This window comes from Tauraco erythrolophus, chromosome 14 (assembly GCF_009769465.1).
Source record: "Tauraco erythrolophus isolate bTauEry1 chromosome 14, bTauEry1.pri, whole genome shotgun sequence".
In the NCBI taxonomy this organism is placed as follows: Eukaryota; Metazoa; Chordata; class Aves; order Musophagiformes; family Musophagidae; genus Tauraco; species Tauraco erythrolophus.
In genome coordinates, this window is record NC_141478.1 from 22,624,733 (window position 1) to 22,647,099 (window position 22,367).

Sequence of the window (22,367 nt, forward strand, 5' to 3'; positions counted from 1 at the left end):
AAGGGCTGCAGCAGAAGCGCCGGGTGGTTGGAAGCCTATGGATGAAACCTTCTAGGTGGACTTACCTAGGTCTGGCTTTCTCTTTGCCTTTAGACAATTTAGACAGTGTCAGGTCATCACAAAGCGACTCCAGCTCGCTCTAAGTGAGCAGGGCCACGTTAACTCGGCTTTTTCTCCGGGTTAATTAACACAGTTGGAAAACCGAAGAGTAGAAGCGACATGCCAGGGGCTGTATAATTTCTGCAGCTAGCGAAGAGATCTCTTGCTGGGACTTTGTTGTTATTTTAGAGAATGGCTTTTAAATTTTATTTTTTTTTCTTTCGTATTTTCCAGCAGAACAGTATCACACAAATAGCTTCCATTAATTTTTCAAATGAGCTTGGGTACTCTGTGTACCTTCGTGCTGCTTTTTTCATCCTACGTCAAGTCTGATGTTCTTTTTCTTCTTTTTTTTTTTTTCCCTTCAATTCTGGTGAACAGTTCTCTTAAAAGGATAAGCCTCAATTTTATTTCCTTTTAACACCTACTGAAATACAAGGTAGCAAGAATCCAACAAACTCCCTGACGATGTATTATCTTGGCACGCTACGTCAGCCCTGTGGACGTGGCCTCTATTTCTACTTGGCAGATAGGTGCAAGGAATGTTGTATTTTTATACTCTAGTTCATCAAATAAGAGGAATTTTCACTTCTCTTTAAAAAAAATGGCACTTTCTTGGTCTTTGCTTGCACGGTGTGATGTGACTGTGCTTGCAGTGCTACCCCAATGAAAATAAAAAGACATTTAAAAAAAACCAAACCCTGTGAGCTGTTCCTGCTGTCCAAGACGGCGATTTGTTTTCCATAGTCTTACAAAGATGATCACAAGTCTTTTTATTTTTATTTTTTTCAACTTTACATAGATTTTTAAGCACGACCCGAGCCAATGATCATCCTGTATTCTCCATATTATTTGCTTTGCTAATGTAACTGTAATTTGCAGCCCCGAATGGGAATTTCGCTCCGTTCGGAGGCTGAAAACAGCAGTTGGGTATTTGCTTACAAACCCTGTGAATATAATAACCCAAAACTTGAGGCGAATTTCAACTTAAGAGACCTAGTGGCCGACAGATTTAGGAGTGGCCAACCCCGCCCCGTGAAACGAAGTCTTTGAAGATGGCTTTCAAATGGGCGGAACATGAGCAGCGGCTACAGTTAAGTGCGTTCCCATAAGGAATTTATTCCGTCCTGGTCGATGATAAGCGAGTTCTGGAGGAAGGTCTTTGCAACCTCTTGGGTCCTCCTAAGACGATCAAAAGCCTCAACATCTGACACGCTCCAGCAAATTGCAGAAGAGCCAGATAGGAGACGTTTTTAATTAAAAGCGGCAGCGCAGTGGTGTAAAGGGAAGTCTGTGCCATGGCATGAAGCTCCATCTCAACCACCATGAGTTGGCGCTTTCCAGCGTGCGGCGCTTGGGTGTTTTGCATGTTGCTATTTGTATGTGAAATCCAGTCTCAGATTTCAGATGATGTTGCTTAGGATGCTAAGTGCAGGCTCTGTAGCGTGCTTAAACGAGTGTTTTGCACGAAACCATGCTCTTAGAACATCCTTTCTTTTCTCTTCCAGCAGATTTGACATAATTGATGACAGTAGACAAAAAGAAAACATTTGGAGACATCTACTTTTTTATACTTCAATTGCTTTTGCTTTTCACTACCCTATTACATGGGGGGACATATGTTCTTCTTGGGACATGTGTTTATTATGTCCGTTGCACTAAGATAGGAGTGTTTGACCAAAACCGTGTTTTAGTTGCATCAACAGAAAAAAGATTAAAAAATAAAAATAAAATTTAAAAAAATTGGCCCTGATTTAAACCAGATAACCTCTAGAAGACCCTTCCAACCTAAATTATTGCATTAGAGAATGAGAGTGATTTTTTTATTATTATTTTTATTTTTTGGGGTCTATAATAAGAGCAGAAATCACAGGGGAAGGGATGAAACGTCAAGGATGGTGGACATGATCCAGATCATCATAGAGCAGCGTGTTGAGCTGCTACCCAGGGGTGCAAGTGGCATCTAGGACACTCTGAGACCTTTTTCACCACCTCATCCATTCACTGAGCCTGCGGAGAATTTCATGGCATGGCTTGGAAAGGAAAAAAAAGCGGGAATAAACAAGAATAAACCTTTTGGGACGCATCATACAGAGGAATAATACAGCTTTGCTGTCTGTCTTTCTTTATTCCTTGTATCCAGCAAGAGGATCCCGTTGAGGGTTGGATATGCCATTTCCAGTAGCTTTTCCTAAATGCTGCCGTAAGAGTTGTCACAAAACCTCTGCAGCACGTCCAAGTGATTTATTTGACTTTATATTTTAGTGAAAGGAGAGCAGAATTACTGAGGTGGGAGTAATACATGAGTCTGTCCTCCTATCTGGAGACCATGGTGGAGATGTGAGCATAGAGACACCTCCTTGTCCTTGTCCTACCATGCTCAAGGTTCATTGGGTTTCCCGATTCATACGGTGCCACGTCACTGGGCGTCTGTAGCTGGAAAAACACAGCTACATCATCAAAATTGCCAGTTATAACTCCGGTTTCTAAATCCCTATCATTACTGGTCAGCATTGTTTGGAAGAAAAAAAAATATTGAAGTTTGATTTAGCTCTACAAGCTTGAAAAACGTATTTAATATGTAAATTAAATGCGTTTATTATAGAGGCTTTTAGGATAAAATGTCAAATCCGATAAGGAGCTTTCGCAATTGTTTATTTTTTTGACCGTAGCCACAAATTAATAACTGGCATTTTTTGTTGAGAAGTGGCTCTTCTGGAAGAAACGACGGTGATTCGGGGCCTGATTCTGCAGCTGAATTTCTTGCAATTTTTTCTTTCTTTCTTTTTTGCAAAAGTTCTTGCAAACTCTTTTTTTTGCAATCTGACTTGCAAACTTTGCAAACTTTTGCACCCAGATGTGTTTCTTCTCTGCACAAATCTCGGTCTGCAAGCAATTTTCTTTTGCTGGCTTTGAATTAAATAGATATCCGAGATTCTTCGTCGCTGTCAAAATTTCCCCCTGCGCTCCCTGCCCATAGGCTAACGCATCTGAGATCATGTTTTTCGTATCCAAGTTAGTGTTGGCTTTGTCTCAAACCAAAAAAACCTCAAAAGCCAAACATAATATTGGGCTTGTTCTGCCTAGGAAGAAATTTATATAACTAAGTGAAACAAGGCTGCAACTTTGCTGGTTTTTATGCGTACTAAGGCTGAAAAGTCCCGGTAAAGCTGTGTTCGTTTAAGTTGAATATCAGGTCAATGAATAACTCTTTTATTTTTTGATTTCAGAGCTTATGTGGAAAAGTACCTCCTGGAGAAATCGAGACTGGTCTATCAGGAGCACAACGAACGGTGCGTGCCTGTGTTTTGCTTACAGGGTTGGTTTTGACTTCCAGATGTGCCGCTAGCGTGGCACGGGCAGCTTTCAAACCCTGTCGGAGCTGGCACGGGGCGATGAGGGTTTTCACGCTCCTACCCCTGTGCTCCGAAGATAAACGGTGTGGGTTGTATTTTGCTGTTTAGGGAGGAATGTGCTGCCCAGGGAAAATAAACCCTCGTATTTGATTGACAGTCCTTGACTTATATTTTCCATTGTCTTTATGATTGGTGTCATATGGTTTATTCCGTGCCGTTTGTTTTCTTGTGCGACTTGTCAGCTGTTTAATATGTGATTTGGGGAGGGGGAAAATGATATCTGAATTTGATTTTCCAGAATTAAACCATCAACTCTTGGCACTTGTATTTCCCTTTTGAGATAGATGGTGAGCGAGAAGTTTTCTCAAATGCTCCAGGGCTGATCCCGAAGTTAAATAAGCGTATTCAGCCCTGACAAACGTACTCTTGGGGTGTTGCAAGCGGATTAAACTTGGTTCCTCTTGGAAAACAGCCAACAGAAAAGCAAAGTTTTAATTTTAGAAATGCTGCTACGCTCTTTGCGTTAAAGTCGTCTTGAAGCAAAACAGACGAGTGTCACTTGGAGTGTTATTATTAGTATGAGTAATATTCATGTATTTTGAATATTTGAGTAGCTGTAAAAATTGAGGATTTATCCGTTCTGTCTTACAGAACTGCAAAATTGTTACCTTTTTAATGGTCATAAAGGATTAATAATAATAATTTCTGCGTTGCAAGGAGATATGTTGGTTTCATTCTTATAAATACGTAGGCGTCACACATGTTTCTGAAGGAAAACTTGACAACATCAGCTAGGAATTCTTGAAATATATTCTAGAGCAGTGGATGTCTTAGCTGGAAAAGAAGGATCTTATCCTCCATTACTCAATTTAATCTTTTGCATCGCTGCAAAGTGAGTACGGGCCATTCTTAAACAGGGTTCAGGTCTGAGTTTGGAAGCTGGAAAATCAGGTTAGGAGGTTTACACACGCTTCACTGCTTAATGCTGCTCTTTGTTTTGAAGTCTAACATCTTTATTTTTTTTTTTATTTGTCACCAGGAACTACCATGTATTTTATTACCTCCTGGCGGGAGCGAGCGAGGAAGAGAGATCAGCGTTTCATCTGAAGCAGCCTGAGGAATATCATTACCTCAACCAGGTGGGAATATTATCCAGGAATACGATACACAATCTTGGCTTTTCTCTTGCTGATATTTAATGCTAATAAAGAAAACGTGTGGAGTAGTAAAAATGGGTTGTCTTAATGCTCTGTAGGCAGCTTTCCATCATTGGAAATAATTCTGCGTTGGCAATCTGAACACCTGATAGTATGAAAAAAAAAAACCCCACCCAAAAATCGATGTTTTCCATTTTTGTCCCCTACCTGGGCTACATTAAATATATGGTGGGTTTAACTGTCGAAGGGAGAAACAGTACTAATTTACCTGTTATCTGTGCGAACGTCGTTAACTCATTAACATCTCTCTGCTGAGTAGGAGAAAAAGGGGAAACCTCCAATACTGGAAGCTCTTCAGGATGTAACGTCTTGCATGAGGTGGTCCTAATTCTGTAGCTTCGTGGCTGGCTGCTAGCATGATCCTTTGAATTTAACCACATAATCAGTTTAATATCAATAAAACCCCAGCAACCGTTGAAAGTGTGTGAATTAAAAACGGGTGAGACGTTACCAATGGCCAAATCAACTCACACTTTGGAAAATCTGATTTACTTGAGGAATTTGAGATGCAGTTGTCCACTGACACTTGTGAATAGGGACTTTATTGCTTTTTACCCCCCAAAAAAAAAGAGAAAAACAGAAGAAGGAATGCGTGGAAGAGCAGTTAGGTGATACATTGGTTATAACGAATTGCAATTTTCTTGGAGCTGAAACACAATTAGGGATAAAAAGTGATTTAACCCTTAAGCTGGAGAGAAACTTGTACTCACAGCGCAACCCAAATAGCCGCTAGTCTTTCTAGAAATAGAATTTAATCCCAGAATACATCTCAAGCACCTGGGATCTTTTTAAAGATCTTTTTAAAGCGAGTTCTCAAAGCCAAAAATCTAGTGTAACATTAACGACTCCCACCCACTCGTAGCAGGATGGGGAAATTTGCACCAGTGAGTAACAGCTTGAGAGCCGAAGGCTTCTCGCTCGCCGCCGTTGCGCCTGGGGCGTTAGTCGGAGAACGGGATGTGATCTTCCCGACCATCTGCGCTGCCGTTCCGCAGCACCACCATGGTTTGCATCGAATGTTTTGTCAGATTCACGGGTTCTGTTGGGCAATCTGGGACTTTTATGTTAGTTGCAAACGTTGCTTTTCGTTACAGTCCTTCCCTTTTTCACTAGCAGTTTAGGGGCGTTAATATTTCAAGTCCAATTATATAACCAGTGGCATGTGGTGTGTAGAACTAGTAGGAATGTGATAATTTAGGTTGAAACAGATATTTTAATCTAAATTAAGGATCCTGTGGGCAAGTAGGCTGGAGAAAGATGCGGAGGTCCGTCCAATGGATCAGGGAAGCAGACTCTGGACTTGCCTGAACACAGTGTATGGACAATAGTCTACATTTTTAGAGTTTTTGTGATAATAAATTTTCGAAATTTTTAATATTTAGGGTTAGAGAGACCATTTAACACTGACAACTATGGGAAAGCAGCCCCTTTAGATGGGTTCACGGCATCATTTCGTATTAAGGCTTTCTGACAGTGCAGTAACAACTTCCTGTGTCCTATAGGTAAAGGGGAAAAAGGAAAATAAGGACAAAAAAAGAAAAAAAAAAAGCTAGTGGAGGAATGGGAAAAGAAACTTTGGGAACATAAAAGGGGAAAATTATAAAATGGCTCTTGAGTGTTTACAGGAGCTTCTTAAATGTGTCCTAGAGAAATCCCTACCTTTTCCAAAGGAAAAAGAACGAGCTCAGAAATGAAACTTAGTGTTTAACTAAAGCTCAAATATTCAGATTACAAAGTTATAAAATATTGAACCAGGCCCCTTAAGTCAAGGACTGACTCAGTCCTTGAGTCAAGCATTATTTTCCTTCTCCCAGGTTCCTCAGCTCACGTCGTGTGACTCGAAACAAATGTGCGGTTTGCATTGCAGATGAGAAATAATCTATTCAGATATTTCACCAAAACGTACTCTTATTTTGTTGATCTGTGAATGCAGGGAGCAGGTTCAAGAAAAGAAATATTAATTCTTTTTTTTAATAGCAGATTTACCTAAACTAACCCCTGAATTTGGATGACTTCTGCACATCTCATACTAAGGGCAGGTATACCCACCACTGCATACCCTGCAACTTGCTGAATATTTTCCCTGCTTGTTATTCACATTTATCCATTTTGAAATTAGTGATTTGCAGGATTAGATTTGCGGATTAGATTTGAAGTTCCTCAGGAGCTCTGGTGCTGTGGGTCTCTCCTCCTTCTTGGGACCAGTCACTGACATGTGCTTTGACTTCTTGCAGCTCCATCTCTGTCTGATTGGAGAAAGATACAGATTCCTAAAAGGCTTTTGAGTGTTGCTTTCTAATCGGTCGGAGAATCGCACTTTGCAGGACGTGTATGTGTCTAGAGCAGAGGTTGAGAGTAGAAACAAAAAAATCTGCTCTTCAGTGTGATTTTTCCATCGGTACCTCTTCAGCACCAGGTAAACCAAAGGGTTCTCCAACCGTGGAGAGAAAAAAAAAAAGATCTTAAAACCCATTGAGCTTATCACGTGAGAGTTCCTCACTGTCTTGAAAACACTGAAAGCAGGACTCAGAGCACCATGAATGCAAAAGCATTATGAATCTTACCTTAAGAAAAAACAACCAAACAAGATGACTATGCAGAATACCAACATTTCTTTCACTTGGAAAGTCAGCGTTGCTGCCCTGGTTGAAGAGCAGGTAGTGGGAGTTATTTTTTGGTCTGAACACTACTTAACCCGGTGTGCCTTGCTTTCAGATGACAAAGAAACCCCTCAGACAGAGCTGGGATGATTATTGCTATGACTCTGAGCCGGTCAGTACAAGTACCCCTGTCTTCTGTGTTGCTGGTGCAGGGCTGCTGCTCACTTGAATTTGTTAGGTGCACCAAGACCTGAGCAGAAAATGACATCAAATTAAGTTTAACCTATTAATTACCCTCTCCTTTCCTCTGCCCTGCAGTGGTGGTGCTTGTGTATTAGCTCGTGACAATACAGATGGTTTTTTCCCTTGCTCTTTTTTGGTTCTTTCCATCTGGAAAACTTCTTCAACAGTTGGATGTGGTCATCTAGTTTTAGCAAACTAAGGGGCTTCTTGTTTCTTCTTGATATAAGACATGATGATTTATGGAGTTTGTGATATGGCAGCAATGGGAAAATTGAAATTCCTTTCTGATAAAACAGCAAATCAGTCTCTCGAAGCCCTAAGAGATGCATCAGTTCATGATGATGGTAGCAGTGTATCTGCTCTCCAGCTTCCAGAGGGGGAAAAAAAAAAGACAAACCCAGAAACATTCCCCCCAAACATCTGTGAGAAAATCAAATCCTGATATTATTCAGAATGCAAAACCGATTCCTTCTCCTAGAATAGTTCTGCTGGCACGATCGCCCTTTGCAAATGGATTGAACCAAAAAAAGGCACGGTGAAGCTTCTCCCCCTTCCCTGACTTCTCCTGGGCAACCGAGTCGGAGGCGGTGGCTTCAGTTGGCGACGTGCTTTTGGGTGTCTGTGTGTTCCGTGGTGGTCTCTGTTGGTTTTGTCTTGCACGGGGAAGCATGTTTCAGATCAACTGCATGTTGTTCCTGCTAATTTCGCTGTGTGCTTAATGGTTGCCAAACTCTAGCAGATGCATCTGGAAGAGTAAGAGGTCATCTGTGAAGGAGCTGGATTTCACTCGGGCTAAATGAGCGTCTTAGTGGCAAGATTTCACTGTAAAATCCTTAGGAGGAGAGGAAGGAAAGGGAGGAAACCCTCCAAGGTTTAAAAATGTTGAATATTTGGATTGGCATCCTTAATACATCAGCATCCTTAGAGGTCCTACGAGAGCAGGGAGAGAAGAGCAGATGTGTTTCTGTACACCTTAATTCACTTTCCTAAGTTGCAAAGATGTTAAATGCTTAAGGAATGAGTTGGGACAATTTACTGGAGGAATTAAAATTAAAACAAACCCTAAATTTGATACCTGCTCCTGGAGGGACCAATAATTCCTTGCCCATTCGGGGGTTACCGTGTTATATGTCCTTGTTTTGCCCAGCAAAGCTGCGTGCCATTACAATTTGGCTGCTTATCTGGTATTTTATTTTGCTCAGGATCATTTTCGGTGATATTTGTGGTAAATCACATCTTCGTTTCAGCTAATGATTCACCCTCAAGCATACCCTGGCCTTCTCCCCATAACCATGGACTCAACCCGCCGCGGACATTCAGTTTATAAAGAAACCCTATTTATTATATCCTCTTTAAACTTTCCATGGAAATCCAGGAATTGCTTCAATGTGGCGATAGTAAACAGGGGATTCGCTTTTCCTGGGAAACTAATTGCTCTGGCAAAATATTAATCATGAGTTTGGTCTGTGGGCATGGACTTTGTAATGCTTGTCTGCCCTAATAGCAAGGAAACTCCGGGTTTTTTTTATATTAATTATTGTCCGTTAGGAAACAGTACAGGGCTGAAACGCTACAGAAAACATCAGCTTTTAAGTTAGATAATTTGCAAAAGGCCTTTCCGTGCTGATTAATGAGTTTGGCAATTGTTATGTAAATCGTTAATTAAATTGCCTTGGGCGTAGACTGTGCTACTTCTGAGTTGTCCGTGGTGCTTTGCTGTTGATTCGTGACTTAATTTGGGACGAACGATGCCGCAAAGTGAAATTGTCTCCTGGAATGTGGAGCACCACGAAAAGCGACGCTTAATATTTTTTCAAAAACTTTTTTAAAAGATTTGTTTGCAGAATTTAGATTAGATATAATCTAAAGGGCAGATTTAGATTAGATATAAGAAGGAAATTTTTCACTCAGAGGGTGGTGAGGTACTGGCACAGGTTGCCCAGAGAAGCTGTGGCTGCCCCATCCCTGGAAGTGTTCAAGGCCAGGCTGGATGAGGCTTTGGGCAACCTGGTGTAGTGGAAGGTGTCCCTGCCCATGGCAGGGGGGTTGGAACTAGATGATCTTTAAGGTCCCTTCCAACCCTAACCATTATGTGATTCTATGATTCTAATTTATGGGTGTATTATTGTCCTGCAGACTCCAGGTCCCACCGTAGCAGGTGTGAAAAACTTCTCCAGGTTCTCCCCAGTGTATGTGTAGTGGCCGAGGAAGCCAGTTGGCCAAGGTTTGAGTTCAGGAGGGACAACTTCTTCTCCTGATATTTCATGGTGTAAATAGTAGTGTTGCTGATGCCTGCTGGTCTGACTGATATATAGTGTAGGTGTCTTTGTTGCGTTCCTTTGGGTAAGAGCTACAAACACCTTCTACATCTCTTAAAAAAGGGTAATTTTCAGTCATCTATGAGTATGAGGTGAAAATGACACTTTTCCAAGGAGCATTTCCGGAGAACACGCGGGTGTGTTATTTTCTCGTTCCATTTAAAGCCCTTCGTTCGTTGATGCTGCACATGGTTTTAAATGCTCTTGTTGTTCAACATCTCTAAATTCACTTTGTCCGAGCAGTAGTAAGTTGTTGACCCTGAGGACCATTGATAAAAAATTTTCCATTTTCTTATCAAATTGGACTTCTCTAGCTTTGAATCGAGGGGATAGGGCTCCTATGTCGAGATAAATATCTTAAATAAGAATTTCCCCCTATGTTAGTGTTAGTGAAATATTCTGAGGTTTGAGATAACGCTATTTTGTGTGATGCACAATAAACTAGTTTTGCTTCCGAGACTGGGAGTTTTTATAGGCAGCGATGGGAAAAAGTATTAAATATGGGCTGTGAAGCGAGAGAAAATAATCAATAATCCATGGGTGGTCCACGGTGAGCCAAAGCAGAAGGAACTTGGCATTATTAGTTTATATACTCATTTAAGGAGCGTTTCTGTTCCCTAAATATTGGTGCAGGACAATATTAGTTGGATCTAGAACGTCATTGTATCAATGAAAGTATCAATGAGGGCTATCAGGTTGGGGATTACCTGGAAAACTGAACTGTTCAGACACATTAGCCTCCGAGAAAAAGAAAATGTAGTGAATTTCAAATTCTCTCAATGCTCACACTTTTAGAAAACTTAGAATAAAATGAGTGAAGAATGTATTTCAAGCTTTCCCATTGCTACGCGGGATTTAACTCGCTGATATTTTACTTGAAATGATGGGAGTTCTATTTTAAAACCGAATTCTTCCTCTTTAGTTATAGGAACTCTTAATGGACCAGGGTTTAATGGGGAATAAATAGCCTGCAAACGTGTCACCTATTTCATCTTGGTGTTAATTCCCATCCTTTCTTGGATGCTCCTTGTCCCACATTGACGAACTCTCGCCGTACTGTTAGAATGGTGCGACTCACCTCCTGTGTTAGAGGTCAAGCCTAGGAAATAACTACGTATTTCAGGGAAAAATCTAGCCAAAAATGATATTTTGGAAAAGATATACCAACACAGACCCCTCTGAGGTCCAGGCTATTCAAACCAAGGTGTTTGTGGTGGAGATGTAGTGTCTGTCCTTTGATAGACCATCTCACCGTGCTGGATAAAAACACAGTACAGAGGAAAATGTTTGTGTATACAAAAAATAATTATTGTTTTGAAGATTCGCACTCAGGTTAGCTTTTCCATAAAGTCCTTGTAGAAGCAGATTCTCCTAAACAGCTTGATAAAAAAAAAAAATAAAATTAAAAATTAAACTTTTAATTATGCGTACTCTTTCTGATATTGAAGAAGAAAAATTCTGCCTTGCCACTGGAGCTAATCCTGGTCTTTTATTGTGTTGCATATGTGTTTCTTGCTGTATCTGCTGTGGTGCTGTGAGTCCCCCTGTCCCTAGGCTGGGTGTTGGGGTCCATTAGCCACCGTTATTCCCCATAATGTCAGTGGGACCTCCTGGATATGTTATTTCCCTGCGTCAGATTGGAAATGTTCTAGTTGCTCATAACAGGCATGGAGATCACTAAATGATATTTATGAAGTGTTGACTTGGCCATCTGGAGCTGTTCTGATCTTAATTTCTTTCCATGCTTAATCTTTCTCTTTGAACCCCACAGGACTGCTTTTCCGTGGAAGGTGAGGACTTGAAGCATGACTTTGAGCGGTTACAACTGGCCATGGAGATGGTGGGGTTTCTTCCCAAGACTCGCAGACAGTGAGTTTATCTTCCGTATTAATATCTTGAAGATTATATTAGTTAATATAACCTCCATAAAGAGTGAGATAATTCACCTGACTTGAGCTAACGTAACTGCTGTGCTCTGCATAACATATCAGGCTGGTGAGAAGGAATAATTGGTGAGACACTGGACCAGGTGGCCCAGAGAAGTTGTGGCTGCCCCATCCCTGGAGGTGTTCAAGGCCAGGTTGGATGAGGCTTTGAGCAACCTGGTGTAGTGGAAGGTGTCCCTGCCCATGGCAGGGGGGTTGGACCAGATGATCTTTGAAGGTCCCTTCCAACCCAAACCGTTCTGTGATTCTGTGAATAACGACGCTTGACCATTCGTACAATAAAGGAGTAAATAAAATTTAAAGATGCCAACAAAATATGCCCTTTGTTACTGTAGTTAACGATTCTCTTTATGCAAATGGAGCGTTGGCAGGAAGTTGGAACCTTGAAGTATTTTTGAACCGTTCATGAATAGTTATGCCTTACTCTGCATGTCATGAATTCAGATCCTGGTTTAATCAGAAATCCTGATTATTAGTCATCATACTTAACCCTTTGCATGCAACTGACGGTTATGTAGACTCATTTCCAGGGAATCTTCATTCCCTAATTCACTGGAAGTGCTGGTTGAAAAACTGGACTTCATACTTGGGTTGCAATACTGGCCTTCCACTGACTGCAGGGGATCACGTGCTTCATGAGGGTCATCTTCAACTGAAACCGCAAAATAATTCCTCTCGTGGTGATCGTTGGCTTGAAAGTCTTGAGTAGGTTTGAATGAATTTGGCTGATATGTTACTAAGGCTGGTAACAGGCAGTGAAAAATATATATAAAAAACTGAGCTCAAAATGAGGATGATTTTGATGTCCTAAGTATTGCTGACAAGCACATCAGTAGCAGGAACACAGTGAGAAATCTTGTGCTTTTTTGAGTCAAAATGTTCAAACAATAATTTAACGAACGTGGTTCTTTCTGACTGAAATCCTGGAGGTTTAGGTGGGAGCAGAGAATTACTGCTTCGTACTAACGGTGTTTGAAACTGCCTCTGTGCTCTGCTCTCCTGAGACCCCCTGCAGTGCTGCGTTCAGCTCTGGGGTCCCCAACACAAGAAGGACGTGGAGCTGCTGGAGCGGGTCCGGAGGAGGCCACGGAGATGATGCGAGGGCTGGAGCACCTCTGCTATGGAGACAGGCTGAGAGAGTTGGGGCTGTTCAGCCTGGAGAAGACTCCAGGAGAAGACTCCAGAAGGCTCCAGGGAGACCTTCTAGCAGCCTTCCAGTGCCTAAAGGGGCTCCAAGAAAGCTGGAGAGGGGCTTTGGACAAGGGCATGTAGTGATGGGACACGGGGCAATGGCTTTAAACTGAAAGAGGGGAGATTTCGATGAGATCTAAGGAAGAAATTCTTCCCTCTGAGGGTGGTGAGGCACTGGACCAGGTTGCCCAGCTGTGGCTGCCCCATCCCTGGAAGTGTTCAAGGCCAGGTTGGATGAGGCTTTGAGCAACCTGGTGTAGTGGAGGGTATCCCTGCTGGAACTGGATGATCTTTGAGGTCCCTTCCAACCCAAACCGTTCTGTGATTCTGCGATCTTTAAGGTCCTTTCATAGAACCATGCCATACAATGGCTTAGGTTGGAAACTTTGTCACCTTGTGTAAATGACGTTGAAGCTGCCACCATTTAATTATCATATTATTTGTTTTTACAACTGGATGGATTACCTCCCGTTCTTTTAAGCATCATTTTCCTGCTTTTTTAACATGTATCTGAGCCAGCAGCTAGAAGCCCTTAACTGCGAGACCTTGTCCTGCCTTCTACTCCAAGAAGAAATTTTCACCCAGCTAAGAATCTTTTTCACAATCTCCTCCTTTATCCCTACCTTGTCACAAATCAATTATTAAATTAAGACTGCTTTTTCTCTGTCTGTTCCACACGCGTGGATGATCCCAAGTATACATCCTTTTTAGGCAAAATGATACTCCAACGTGGTTCCTTATCTTTCAAGAACCAGGTTTCAGCGACGAGGTTTTTTCTAAAGCATCGTTAGTGCCCAAGGTTCCTGTGGAGTAAGAGAATTTAATGGACACTAAAGCGATCAGTCTGGGCTGAGCGGAGCTGGGTGTCACAGTAAATCCACGCTTTTGATTTACGGTGCAATAACTCTTCTTGGCACGGGAGTTCTTGTATTTCTCCTCGTGAATTTTCCCTGTCAAGAACTATAGCGGATTCTTCGCTGTACGAGGAAATTTATCCTCCTTGGCACGGTGCAACTAGCACGAAAGAGTAACCACTTCTGAGTTCAACTGAGAAGAAAAAGGAAGGTCGTTTTTAGTATTGCTGTGCTTTTATAAGTCACCATTTATAGCAAAACATGGAGTTTTACCTTTGTGGAACTGGTTACAGAGGAGAAATGTTTAGAATTGTGTCTTTGTAATTCACAATAAGGAATGGATATCTCTAATTTAGAGATAACGAAGGACTGGCTTGGAGAGATGAAGGTATGTTGTGGAGGCAAGCTGGTGGCATGGCTAGAAATCAAATTGAATTTTCATAGAATGGTTAGAGTTGGAAGGGACCTCAAAGATCATCTAGTTCCAACCCCCCTGCCATGGGCAGGGACACCCTCCACTACACCAGGTTGCCCAAAGCCTCATCCAACCTGGCCTTGAACACTGCCAGGGATGGGGCAGCCACAACTTCTCTGGGCAACCTCGTCCAGTGTCTCACCACCCGCAGAGTGAAAAATTTCTTCCTTAGATCCAATCTAAATCTCTCCTCTTTCAGTTTAAAGCCATTGCCCCGTGTCCTGTCACTACATGCCCTTGTAAAAAGCCCCTCTCCAACTTTCCTGTAGCCCCTTTCGGCACTGGAAGGCTGCAATAAGATCACCCCGGAGCCTTCTCTTCTCCAGCTCCAAGAGAGTGTAGAAATAGGGACAGAGTTTATTGGTGAAGTCAGCCTTTATTTGATAGTCTCAAAACTACTTTTTTAGAGGAGGTGATTGTTGGTTTGTTGGTTTTTTTTTTTAGAGGAGTGAGGACATCACTTAAAAATGGTCAAAATAAAGAAAAAATTGGCTGGATGAATTTGCTTGAAGTGTAACATCTTTTCTCTGCCTCAGTACGCTTATATTTTATAAAAGCATTTATACTTTTTTGTATAGGCTACAATTCCCTACGTGGGAATAGATCGGAGAAGGTGATAAATACGTGTGTCAGGGGACTGAGAAGGGTCCCTTGCATCGCCGAGTCCAGTCTCCCCCTTAATTTAAGCAATTGCATGATGGATATTTCATCTGAATATCTAAATGGCTCGAGGATTTCTTTTTTTCGTATAATATGGGGTGCTTTTTGGAACTGTGGGTTTGAGGTGTTGAAGAATTTTGAAGAAAGCCCGATCAATGTAAGTTTAGTACTTGCCTAAGTGAAAATATTTTTACATGAGTTGAATTGGAGCATCAGTTTTGAGGAAACATTTAGAGATTTGGGACATAAAATGCTTCGGATTGAAAATTAGAAGAATGAATGTCCGTCCCCAACATAAGAAGGACATGGACCAGTTGGAGAGGGTCCAGAGGAGGGCCACGAAGATGATAAGAGGGCTGGAGCACCTTTCCTATGAGGACAGGCTGAAAGAGTTGGGGCTGTTCAGCCTGGAGAAGAGGAGGCTCCGGGGTGACCTTATAGCGGTCTTCCAGTACCTCAAGGGGGCCTACAAGAAAGATGGGGAGAGGCTGTTCAGGAGGGCCTGTTGTGATAGGACAAGGGGTAATGGTTTTAAAATAGAGGGAGGTAGATTCAGGTTGGATATTAGGAAAAAATTTTTTACCATGAGAGTTGTAGAACACTGGAACAGGTTGCCCAGAGAGGTGGTGGATGCTCCATCCCTGGAGACGTTCAAGGCCCGGTTGGATGAGGCCCTGAGCAACCTGATCTAGTTGGAGATATCCCTGTTCCTTGCAGGGGGGTTGGACTAGATGACCTTTGAAGGTCCCTTCCAGCCCTAATGATTCTATGATTCTATGATTCTATGACTCCAATCCAAAGGTGGCACTTGGATGTTTGGGGGTTTGGTTTGCTTCTTTGTTACCTTGAAGAAAAAACAACTGAGCGAAAACGAGTTCTCTCCATTTTCTTTAGAATTTTCTCTCTCTTGTCGGCCATACTGCACCTGGGTAACATCCGTTACAAAAAGAAGACTTACCGGGACGACTCCATCGATATTTGTAACCCTGAAATTCTGCCTGTCGTGTCGGACCTGCTGGAGGTAAGTAAGCCTTTGCTTTCCGTCCGTATCGTTCACACCTAATGAGCCACCTCTGTTTTATAACAGAGTTTGTTTCCAGTTCCATGGAAGGGTGAGTTCTCTTGTGTTACCGTAAATCTGAACTGTTCATGTTTGCTGGTGAAAAGATATAAAGGGTTTTGATGAGGTTTTTAATGTAGGTTTTTTTTCCCTAATCTTCAGCTTCAGGTTTAATTGACTGAAAATACTGTTTCTGTGATTAAAATTTGGAAGATGGCAAACCAGTTCTAGGTGGAAAGCAAACCCGCCGTTCAACGCAGTAGTTTCTTCAATCGCCAACCGTCAGCTCCCTACCATCATTCCCTGATGCTCCTGAAATCTGTTCCGATATTTGTATAAGAAACTAAAGCAATTGTAAGACCATCACCCACTCTTCTGGTTTGGGTGGTGGCTGTAGGAGATGCTGAGCTCACTCGCTGTGTTTAACTGTCTGTCGTTACCCTGCCAGCATCCGCAAAGGCTGTTAGAGATGCTGGAGGGTGCACTTCATCCTTTTAGTACCCATTTATGGACCTGTTATCCATGCATCTGTCTAGATCTTTTGGGAACCTCTTGATGCCGATAAGTTTGGTGGCCTTCTACGACGGGGTAACAGCATTGGTAGATAAGGGAAGAGCAAATGACATCATCTACCTGGACTTGTGCAAAGCATTTGACAGTGTCCCGCATGACATCCTTGTCTCTAAGTTGGAGACATGTGGATTTGATGGATGGGCCACTTGGTGGATAAGGAATTGGCTGGATGGTCGCACTCAATGAGTTGTGGTCAATGGCTTGGTGTCCAAGTGGCGACCGGTGATGAGTGACGTAACTCAGGGGTCGGTATTGGGGCCGGTGCTGTTTAACATCGTGAAGCTGTGACATTACCTGGTCAGGAGAAAAGTCTTCATTTCAAAGAGGTGACTTGTCCTCCACTTGCCTTACGCGTTCAAGAGTTGAGGTCAAAACCTCTTGACGTGGATGTAGGTGGCCAGAAGCTCTCCTTGCCCTCTCACTTTTCTTGGAACACTCTAAACCACTTGTAAATCCAAAGGATACTGAAATGTTTTACTTGTAGTTCATTGAAACAACTATTATTTTTATCCCTTTATACTCACTGGATGGTCTGGAAGGTTAATTTTTGCTAATTTTATGATAACATCAGAAGATAACTCACCGTAATTTTGTGTACATGTGATGCTCTTCGCGTTCCTTCCCTTAAAGAGCAGTTGTGCTGTCTCACGAGTTAAAGAACTTGGGAATTGGCGCTCTCAGATTTTCTTAGCACTTCATTGATGCTTTGAATTTAGGGAGGGGAAGCTTCTGTAAAATACAGGTATAAGCAGCTGGATGCTCTTTGCATCTTGGCCTTGGAGATTGCAGAAATAAACAGAAGGAAAATACGAGTTTGGAGGAGAATGTTGTTGGTCTTACCCTGTTAAAAAAGGCCATAGCGAGAGCGCCAAGTCATTTAAGTAGTAATAGTTTTTTAAAAAAAGCTTTGGATAAGAGAGTGACTTAGAGATCTGGAAAAGTTCCAGACTTTGGGTCTTCACCCTGGATTTCTTCTGCAAACACACTCTTCTGCAGTATCTGCATGCTGTAGGGTATCAGGACACTTTTTGCACGTGTACATGTGAAATGACGCGTCGGTGGAGCACTGTAGATCCACCGGTGGCTTCGTGCCATGCTCTGGTGCAGCACAGAGCACGGATACCATGCTCACTTGCAGACAGCATCAACAATATCTAAAATATATATATATATTAATATATTTTCAAACATCATCATTTTGAAAAAGCACCAGAATCTGGTGTAGCCGAGCAAGCGATAGATTTCCGTTGACCCGAGTCATTCTTTTGCGAGCTAAATGACCATATGCAGCATGAAACGCTCGTTAATTAGACCAGGACAACGCTGATCTTGGGTATGATCTTGTGAAACACGGAACTGGGTTTGGGTATGTGGTGTTGCTTGTCCTTAAAGTTGCATTTGTGTGCTCATTTATCCGTGGAATTGGAGACACCAGTTGCCTTCAAGTGTAACGTTTCCAGTAGACCCAGCCAGCTGAAATGAAGCCAATAATCTCGTTTTCAGAAGAGGTTTGGTTTCTCTTTCTGAAAGGCTGAACCTTCGCAGACCTTGTGTCATTCTTACTCAATTTTGACTGGAAGGAGAACTAAAGGTTTCCAACAGATGAAACATCATAACAAAGAGCATCCCTTGCACTTCCTTCGTTAGTTGGCTACTCGCAAATCTCCAAATTAAGTGTAGTGAATTCTTCTTAGCCTCAAACCAGAACAAATACTGGTTGAAACATTTCACACTCTGTATTTTGTCGCGTTTGGGTAATTATTTTTATTACTTTTTGTTTTCTGGTGGTCACTGAACAGTGTGCAGCTTTGCTTTTCATGTCATTGTTGCTGAAAATACGAATTGGCTTGAAAAAGTTATTAATGCCCTCTCTAGATTTTGGCATTACTCACTAAGAGTGAAAAATCATCTGGGAATAAAAATAACATGAGTTGACAAATAGTTTAACTTCTTTTCATCCAGCCACCGGGTGCTTGGCAGGACGATCTCAAGCATAGCAAAATGATGGAAGAAACCAGCTCTGCTGTGATGTGATAGTTACACTGGGGAGTGTTTTGGTTTGTGGTTTTTTTTCCTTAAATGACTCAGTGGATTTGTTCGGTGAAGAATTTGACATGGGAAAGAGAAGAAAAAAAAAAAATCCAAGTGGATTTGATGGAAAGGCTCTGAGAAGCAGGAGCTGAGTTGACCATCTCTGAGACCAGCCAAGAAGAGGGGATGCAGAGGACCTCCTGCACAGCACCAATGGGCCAGTAGCTCTCATGGGGAGGAGAGGACCAAACAGCTTGGCTGAAATAAAAAATTTAGGGAAAACTAAGGTGTTTCCCCCTCCCAAAGGATAGTCTGGCCCAAACGATCGTGAGCCTTACCCGTTGACGTTGGAGCCTCTGAGGACAACTGGGAGAATTTCCCTGCTGCAGCAGTTAATGCAAGAACCTTGAACAACTGTCCGTCCTCTGGGTAATGGGATTTGTGTCCCTATAAAATGAAGCTAATATGCAGATTTTTGGAAGGAATCTGGGAGGAGATGATGATCTACAATGGGCTTGATTTTTCTTAGATACCAACAACCCCGTCCAATAGGATTTTGGTTTATTAAAACATTCAGACCAGCGTTTGCTGAAAAAGCAAACTGGAATATAGAATTTTGGCCAGACTCTGCGAATCATTTTCATTTACAGTAAGACTCTGATTCCATTTTTTTTTGCTTTCTTTTTTCAAGACTAGACGTAACATGTGGATTCTGTGAGGCTCTTGGCAGGTTTTTCACGGCCTTTGTTTAAACTTCGCTGAGATCCCGTGCCGTAGCGTGACATCAAGGTTTGCCTGGTGGATCGAGCAGACGTGGAATCCTGTGTGAGCGCTGCAAATATCGCGGAAATCGTAGAGGATGGTGTAAAATTGGGAAAAGTTTTTGTGTTTCTGGGGAAAAGCCTGGAAAAGCTCATTTGTGGGCTTATTAACAAAAGCAATCTCTTAGAAATTATCTAGTGCCTCAGCTGACCTTAAGAGAGACTATTTTATTTTTGTTCTATTAGAAGAGAAGGAAAGTTTTAATGGTGTACATTTACCAATAATGGAAATTATTTCTGTGGGTGGAGCATTGAGTAAGGAAGACAAATTCTGTCTTCACTCAATAGAGCAGTTTTATATTCAGTTTTTAGACTTAGGTAACCAGCCTCAATGCAAGTAAAGGAAAATAGAAGTTGTCAAATATCCTAAAGTAGTTTTGCTAAATCTCTCTTTGGATTGATGATGTTGCCTTTTGGAGGTGATGTCTATGTCCATGGGAGATTTATGTGCTCAAGTGCTTTTTCTTCTAAAAAATTGTCTTCAGCTTCCCAGAGGAAGCCCACAGACGTCATGCTCCTCGTGTGATAAACATATTGGAAAGTAATTGGGGAGTAAAAGCGAGGCGAGGATTACAAGGCAGCCAGCGCTTGCATCCCATCTTCTCTTCTGGATCTGTTTTCCAGCTGAAGGTTTGGGGATTGTAGAATCGTAGAATGATTTGAGTTGGAAGGCATCTCCAAATTTCATCTAGTCTAACCCCTTTGTAATGAGCAGGGATGTCTTCATCTTCATCGCATGCAAAGCTCCGAGCCAGAACTCGAATCAGATCACTTTCAGGTTGTTTGAAAGAAAGTCTAAAGAAAAGGTTCAGATCTTTTTGGAGAAAAATTGATAGAAATCTGAATTTATTTTCTGTAACTCCACACCAGGCAGCTTTCGAACAAGCGCTTGACACTGTAATCCCTTTCTCAAATATGAGAGGAGAGACCCAAAGCCAGGTTTTCTTGCTCTCGAGTTGGACATGATTCATTTTTCTTCAGCTGCTGTAACATAACAGCCCGGCGTTACTGGAGAAGCGATCTCCGCCTGCCTTGGCTCCAGCCCAGCCCTTGCGGGAGCCCACTGACTGTCTGCTCCCCACCGCGCTCCGCTGACGTTTACAGCCGTGGCAGCGTTGCCGGTCATCCCTCACTGGGTTTTAGAGCTCTAGTCATCCAGCCCTTTCAGCGTTGGTTCAACTTGGACGTGGCAGTGAAGTCTTAAATCTGTATTTTGTCCCTGTAATTAAGAGAGAAACTCCTACGGGCCGTGTAGCTTTTTTTAAGAGGGAGAGCAGGACTTGCCCTTTAGCACCAGAAAGCAAAAATCCATGTAGCATAACGCAGAAGTGTAACTCCCAGGGCACAAAATAAAGAAATAAGTTGTGTTTTCCTCTTTACTAATCTTCTAGGATGGGTTTTGTCCCTATTTTAGCGTATCACACTTACTGGAGGAGGGAACAGAGGATGTACGTGATGGGGGGACTGCAAGTATCTCTGTGCACCAGGTGTCCTTAGTCATTGGCACGCACCGAGTTTATCTTTAGAAAGCTCCTATGGCTCCTCGTTGGCATCAGGATTCAGCTACCTTCAAGCTGAGACCTTAAATGAAAATGAGGATAATTTGGCTGTACCTGCGGTGCTGGCTCTCAGAAGTGATGAAGCAATCAAGATCAAGCTCCACTGGGTGATAATTGCAGGCGGAGACCCAGGGAGATGCAGGGATTACGTTCCCACCCTTGCCGAGGATGTTTTTGTAGGAGTCGATGATTCGATGCCATCCCTCCGGGTCAGCTCCAGCAGGTCTGGAGAAGAAGGAAGCACATCTGCAGGTCTCACCCATCAGGAGAGCAGAAGAAGGAGGAAACCAGAGCGAACGTCAGATGGGGATGGCAAAGGGACCGTGCGGGTAGTTGTTTAAACCGTTTAAAATCGGTGTTTGCTGACAAATCTGGGACTTGGAAGCATTTAGGCTGTTTAGGAATATTGCATCGGACTGTTTTGATTAGTCACCATCTGATCCCCCTCTGCCTTGTTGCCTTAGATAATTAAAAAAAGCCAGCAGTGCTGGCTGCGGGTTTGCGACTTCCCTCAAGTGGGGTAACGGATGGTGTAAAACTCACTTTCCTTCCAAGCTGGGCGATCCAGGGAGGGCAGCCCATGGTCCCACAGTCACATTCTGCTGGAAAAGCGGCTGCGTTTCGCCCGCAGAGCTGAAATTCAAAAAAAAAAAAAAAAATCACCGTTTTGCCGAATGTAGAAGAATAGAAACCAAATGTGAAAACTTGCTGTGGATTTCCAGATGAACCAGAAGACTTTTTTTTTTTCTGCTCAATTTTGAAAGGGAAAAATGAGATGGTAGGAACTGGGGGCCCTAGAGTATTACTGAGGACTCATGAAACGGACCTCGAGGTGTTGACGTTTGATTTCCAGTGACATAGACCTGGCTGGTAGGTGAAGGTCGTAGACGGGTGACTTGGTGTTTCCTGCTTTCCACACCACAGGGACAAGTTCTTCTAGTGAGTGTTGCAGGAAAAGTCAGTTATATAAAAATGCAGTGGACTTTATCAGGGAGACTCCCATGACAGCATTTTTGGTAGAAAGTAGTTATTTATGCAGAATGGCATCGTTACCGCGATTGTTTGAGAGATTTCGTAAATTCCACTGGCTTGTCTGCATTGGTCTTCATACTGATTACGGGATTAAATGAGTTAAGTCAAAAGTACGTAAACCACTAAGTTCCCCATCATCTGCGTCAAATCGTAAATCATCGAATGGTTTGGGGTGGAAGAGACCTCCAAGATGGTCTCATTCCACCCCCCTGCCATGGGCAGGGACCCCCTCCACTACACCAGGTTGCTCAAAGCCTCATCCAACCTGGCCTTGAACACTTCCAGGGATGGGGCATCTACAACTTCTCTGGGCAACCTGGTCCAGTGCCTCA

General features: G+C 42.5%; 1 protein-coding gene across 4 annotated transcripts in view; it reads left to right on the forward strand.

Moving 5' to 3' along the window:
- The window catches only part of MYO9A (myosin IXA), a 156,282-nt gene that overhangs the window by 34,426 nt on the left and 99,489 nt on the right, over positions 1 to 22,367 (forward strand). For all 4 annotated transcript variants that reach the window (XM_086620015.1, XM_086620018.1, XM_086620017.1 and 1 more), the window contains exons 3-7: positions 3,330 to 3,392; positions 4,495 to 4,594; positions 7,388 to 7,444; positions 11,605 to 11,702; positions 15,854 to 15,980. In XM_086620015.1, coding sequence (XP_086476141.1) covers positions 3,330 to 3,392; positions 4,495 to 4,594; positions 7,388 to 7,444; positions 11,605 to 11,702; positions 15,854 to 15,980 — 445 coding nt within the window. The remainder of the gene's footprint in view (positions 1 to 3,329; positions 3,393 to 4,494; positions 4,595 to 7,387; positions 7,445 to 11,604; positions 11,703 to 15,853; positions 15,981 to 22,367) is intronic.